Source organism: Limulus polyphemus, unplaced genomic scaffold, assembly GCF_000517525.1.
Source record: "Limulus polyphemus unplaced genomic scaffold, Limulus_polyphemus-2.1.2 Scaffold362, whole genome shotgun sequence".
Lineage (NCBI taxonomy): Eukaryota > Metazoa > Arthropoda > Merostomata > Xiphosura > Limulidae > Limulus > Limulus polyphemus.
In genome coordinates, this window is record NW_013665972.1 from 324,941 (window position 1) to 330,300 (window position 5,360).

General features: G+C 30.6%; 1 protein-coding gene across 3 annotated transcripts in view; it reads left to right on the forward strand.

Annotated features, from left to right (window-relative positions):
• Nucleotides 1-5,360, forward strand: part of LOC106457699 (serine/threonine-protein kinase Sgk2-like) — a 75,047-nt gene that overhangs the window by 52,776 nt on the left and 16,911 nt on the right. For all 3 annotated transcript variants that reach the window (XM_013917146.2, XM_022383702.1, XM_022383701.1), the window contains 2 exons: nt 791-886; nt 2,899-3,006. In XM_013917146.2, coding sequence (XP_013772600.1) covers nt 791-886; nt 2,899-3,006 — 204 coding nt within the window. The remainder of the gene's footprint in view (nt 1-790; nt 887-2,898; nt 3,007-5,360) is intronic.

The following is a 5,360-nucleotide window of genomic DNA, read 5'->3' on the forward strand; positions in this document are numbered from 1 at the left end:
TATATATATATATAGACACACACACAAGTATTACAAGTTTTTGCTGGGAATACAAATCAAGTGTTTTTGGTATTCCATGTAGTTTAAGGATTAGATGCACAATGTTAGTTAAAATTATTGCAGAACAAGGTTTGAGTCAGCTTTAAAACATGTATCAGCTGATCAGTTATTAAAAGTTATAATGTAACACTAAATGTTTTTAAACTGGCTCAATGAACTGCTTGTGTGTGTAAATCCTATTATTTGGCACCACAAGGGCTCTGGGGTAGCTTGAATGAATGGATCATAAACAATTACTGCTACTTCAATTTAACACATAATACTAGTTGGGATTGTTCCTTAAGCATCGTCCCATCAAAATGCATTTTCAGCCATTTTGTGTTGTGGGTGTTGAAAAAATGTATTTTTTAGGAGAGTTGTAGTTGAGCTGTATGCTGAAAGAAGGATGCTGTGTTTAATGTTAGGTACACGTTAGTAGTTGAATTTACTATTGAATTATGAATATAGTAATAGTAACGACGAAGTAAAGGTTTAAAAACCCCTCATTGCAAAATAATATTTTATCTTCATATATATTTTTCATGTTTTTTATTGTATCTTTTCCAAATCTGAATCCATAAAGTATCTTTAGACCTTGTGTCACATTATCATTTAGTAGAGTTGAAAATATTCTCATAGTACTATTTTGTCTTTAATGACACTTCATCAGAAATTTAGCTTTGCATTTTTGAGATTTGATGTTAAACAGTGGATAACTATAATATGTTTTATTCTTCAAACTTATGTGTAGTATCTAGCTCCAGAAGTTTTGAGAAAGGAAGCATATGACAAATCTGTGGACTGGTGGTGTTTAGGAGCTGTGTTGTATGAAATGATGTATGGTCTAGTAAGTAACTCTCTGTGAAATTAAAATTAAAGAGAACCCTAAAAACTTATGAGTGAAAGTAATAAAGAATGTATACCAGTACATTACCCACTCTATACCAGCCGAATCCAGTGCTGACAAAGCCTTTTGCTCAATATCAGGGCACTGAACAGCTATGAGGAAAGTTATATGTTTAGTGTGTTAAAAAAATGAATGCTTGAAATTGGTGTGGCTAATCAAATACAACACTTTTAATGAAGGGTGCATGATGTTTTCTGATTTGTTATAAATACCAAACTGTCACTCATGTTAAAAAATATAGTTCAATTAACAAGGTTTTGTAATAATATGAATTGTTTAGATTACTAAACCTTTTGGGTATGATTAAAAGAAATTCACTTGTTGTTATGGTTAGTAGCTTATATGATCATCTGAATTTAATTCATTACCAATTCTATTAATTATTAGATACTATTTATTTTATATTCTGTATTTCAACTACTAATCTGCTGCCATTTTCAGAGAAGTTCTGAGAAGGACTGTTCGTAGTGGAAGGTGTTGGGATTAGATCTTTGGTGTTGTTGTTAGAAAGATTAGTATGCTGTACAGTTGTCTGGGGTAGCATAACTTGGTAATTTTAATTAAAAAGAATTTCAACCAGAACATTATCTAATTTGGTTCCTGACCTCTTTTTTTTGTATTTGTTTGCTACTTTAAGTTTGAATTGATTAATATTTGTTTCATTGTTCTAGGCCTACAAACATATTGCTACTTTTTAAGCATTATTTGGTAACTGAATCAGTATAAAAACATTTTCATTCAAAAACTGTAAAATCTATTTAAGGAAGCTAATCAAAGCTAAGACTTAAAAATTTCTGCCAAGTATATTGTTTTTAATACTGGATTTCTTTTTTTTGTCAGTTCTCATATTTTTTATAGCCAGTGTTTATAATAGTGTTTGTACTTGGGTACAGATAATATTTAATGTATTTGTTGTAAAGGGGAGGATTTTTTTTTTACTTTGTTGTTTCAGTCAGTTACTTAGTCGTAATAAAAAAAGCATGATAATATTTATGTAATGTGTATTTATGTGTAATAGTTTAACTTTAAAATTGTAAAAGTTTTTTTTTTCTTTTTGTGTACATTCATTACTTTTTATTATAAACTTTTCCACATTATGATCCACCTTCTATCATAAACTTTACAGAAAATATATCAAAAGAAGAAAAAATATTACAAGAACTCATGATAACTTATTGTTTAAATATTTTATAATGGCAAAGAGAAAAGGATATTGTAAGAAAATAAATATTTAATTTTTTATTAATTTTTACTCATGTGAGTGTGTGGAACAAAAGTAACTTTTTCAATTTGCATCTAAATAATTTTCTTTTATAAGTTGCATAATTTCAAATCAGAATGTTTAATGATGAGAAATAATTTTGAAACTTAAGTTTAATTTAAGAGTTTGTTTTCTCTTTTATGATGTGTAATTGAATTTAATTAGACATAAAATTACTGACTTATTTTTATACTGTTCTTTACTGGTATTGTGCACATATTGTGTTTTTGGCTGTTACAACACTCAGTGAAAAGCTTCCCATTGGGTCAGTGGTAAGTTTACAGGCTTGAAATGCTTAAATGTGGGGTTTGATTCCCTCCTTATGGACAGATAGCCAGTTGTGTAGCTTTGCACTAAAACAAATGCATCGTAATAAACTGACCTAAATTGGTCAGATGAAATCACTCATTTTCTGTATAAAATACAAAAGGGACCTGGCCAGAGATAATGGGATTAATTGCAATATTGATGATATTTTTATTTGTGTGCATTTGTGTGTTGTATTGTTAGGAACTTTGTAACTACAAAGCTATAGATCAAGAAGCAAGTTGGTGCATAAGTAGTTTAGAAGCATGTTTAAAAGAGGATGAGGTCCATCCATCAGTAATTCTATGGTTAAAAAGTATTTACTTGAACTATATTTTGAATTGAATTTATTTATATCCAATTTGATATTTTATTTTGTATCTAGCCTCCTTTCTACAGTCGGAATACATCAGAAATGTATGATAACATTCTACACAAACCACTCAGACTAAGAACCAATATTTCTGTTGAGGCCAGAAATATTCTCGAGGCAGTAAGTGGCTCTTAATGTACTTCATTTAGATAACTTCATGAATTGCCATTATAATAGCAATTATTTTAGAAAATAAAAGGATTTTTAATGGGCAAGGATTGGTAGGATAGAATTTTTTTTATATGTATCATGCTTACCTTATCTTACAAATGCTTAGATACACGTGAAAGTGACCAGAAAATTATTACAAGAATGTCTCATTTCACATGTTTACATTAAGTGTTCACACTTCACTTTCAATTGTTGTCTGAGTCATTATAGTGTCGTCTGTGATTGTCACAGCAGTTCTGAATGCCTTCAAATATTGAAGTTGGTTTTGTGAGCCTATGTTAATTCCCTGTGCTATATGACCCCAGGAACCACATTACTGATATTATGTGTGCATAGCACCTCGCTGTCCTGTATCTACATTACAGGTTATATCAGGCTAGTATAGGTAGCTCACTCTAAACATCATATTGAATTCAGTGAAAGTAGGCCTTATTTGAAACATGGCATGACCAAATCTTTGAATGGAGAAGACCATTTGTTGCACTAATGATTTGAACATTTTACAACTCATTTACAAGTCAATTTTCTTTTGTGTGCAGTGCTGTCTACTTCCATTGGTATACATACACCCATTTCAATGACTCCAAGCATTTATCATATAACTGTGGAAAGTTCAAAACTACATCATTTATTTTAGTCTTTTTTTCGTCATCTAATTCTTTTGTGCTAAAATTTTGGACCATAAACTTTTTGAGCATGCTAGCTGTTTCACGAGTTTTTTGCAGTAGTAAAATTATCATGTGGTTTGTATGAAAGCATTCCAACGGCAGCTGCAAAGAACCCTGACAATTTGGAATATTTAATTAGTTTTGTGTAGTAGCAAAATCATCTATGTTTTGAAGAGAGCAGGCCAATAGCAGTTGCAAAGAGTACTGACAATTCACGCATAGTCCACTCTATAAAAGGAATCTGTAGGTTGGGAAATACCATATCCAGTAACTTCCAGTGTTTTATGCATAAATTTATTGTAACAAACCTTTAAAGATTAGATTTTTCCATAGGAAGCTGATGAAACCTCTTTTACAGAAAGAATGTCATTTGAATTTTCACACCCAGTTTGTGGAGGAGTTCTAATGCATCCCTTGGTCCTCTATCCAGAGTAGCCATGTCATATATTTTGAGTAATTTATTCATTGTTGTTTTGCTCATCAGCAAGTTATGAACCAAAGACAGACACAATGTACACATCAGTGGATACAGACATCTTTGGTTTGATAAGTACCTTCTGCTTGTGCATAATGTAACTTTTTTCTCCATATTTGTCACTCTTCTGTTTTTTGTGTCTTATATGCCTACGATGGTAACAACATTGTTTCTTTTTTTTATGAGAAAGAATCTCGGGCATTAGGATGGGTGTAGCTAGATATCAGTTGTTACTAGCTGGTATCTACAGACATGGAAGAATAACATTGCTCACAAAAACATAACGAGCTGAGCATGCTGCTTTCTTTACAGCAAAAATATTTTTCAAATCTTTAACTATAGACATAATTCTGTTGGATAACTAAATACAGCTCAACTCAAACTGAGTGACTGAATCCAGTGACTGAGGTTAGTGTAGATTTGTTCTCTAGTTACATTTGGCATCACAAAATAAAAGTTTTATCACTTCAAAATATGGAAAAAAGAATGGGTCTTTACACTTTAGTATGACCAATAGTTTTTTGTGAAAATATATAGCAGTGTCATCTTAAGTAAGATAATTTTAAATATCATATCTCATTATGATAAACAACATACTAAAGACTGAACTAGCATAAAAAATGGACACAAAGTAGTGAAAACTACCTTAGACTGAGCAAAATTTCACAAGTTGTATTACAATAAGTTGAAAAAATAAGTATACGAAAATAGATAAGTTCATTTCTACAAGTCTTCTAAACCATCATTTAAAAAACGTATATTTTTAGAGTTCACTTATAACAGACAAACCATTTGGCTGATTGTCACAAAACCTGGGTTGTACATTGGGCCGTCTTATTAATTTAAATTAATACCTTATGTCTGTGTGTTTGCTCAGACACTTTTCCAGAAAAGTGAAGATACATTTATTTATAGAGAGACTTTAGACAGTTTAAATCTAAACTCTTGAAATACAGTGTGTTTATATATATACACACACACATATATATATATATATATTACGTTGTCAAGAAATTAATGTTGTCTTTTTTTTTAGATGAGAAAACCCAAACAACTTGTATGTCAAAATAAAACATTTATTAAATAGAAACAGTCTCCATTCTTATTGATGATGCTTTTCCATCTTACAGTCAGGATGTTAATGCCTTTATTAAAGAAAT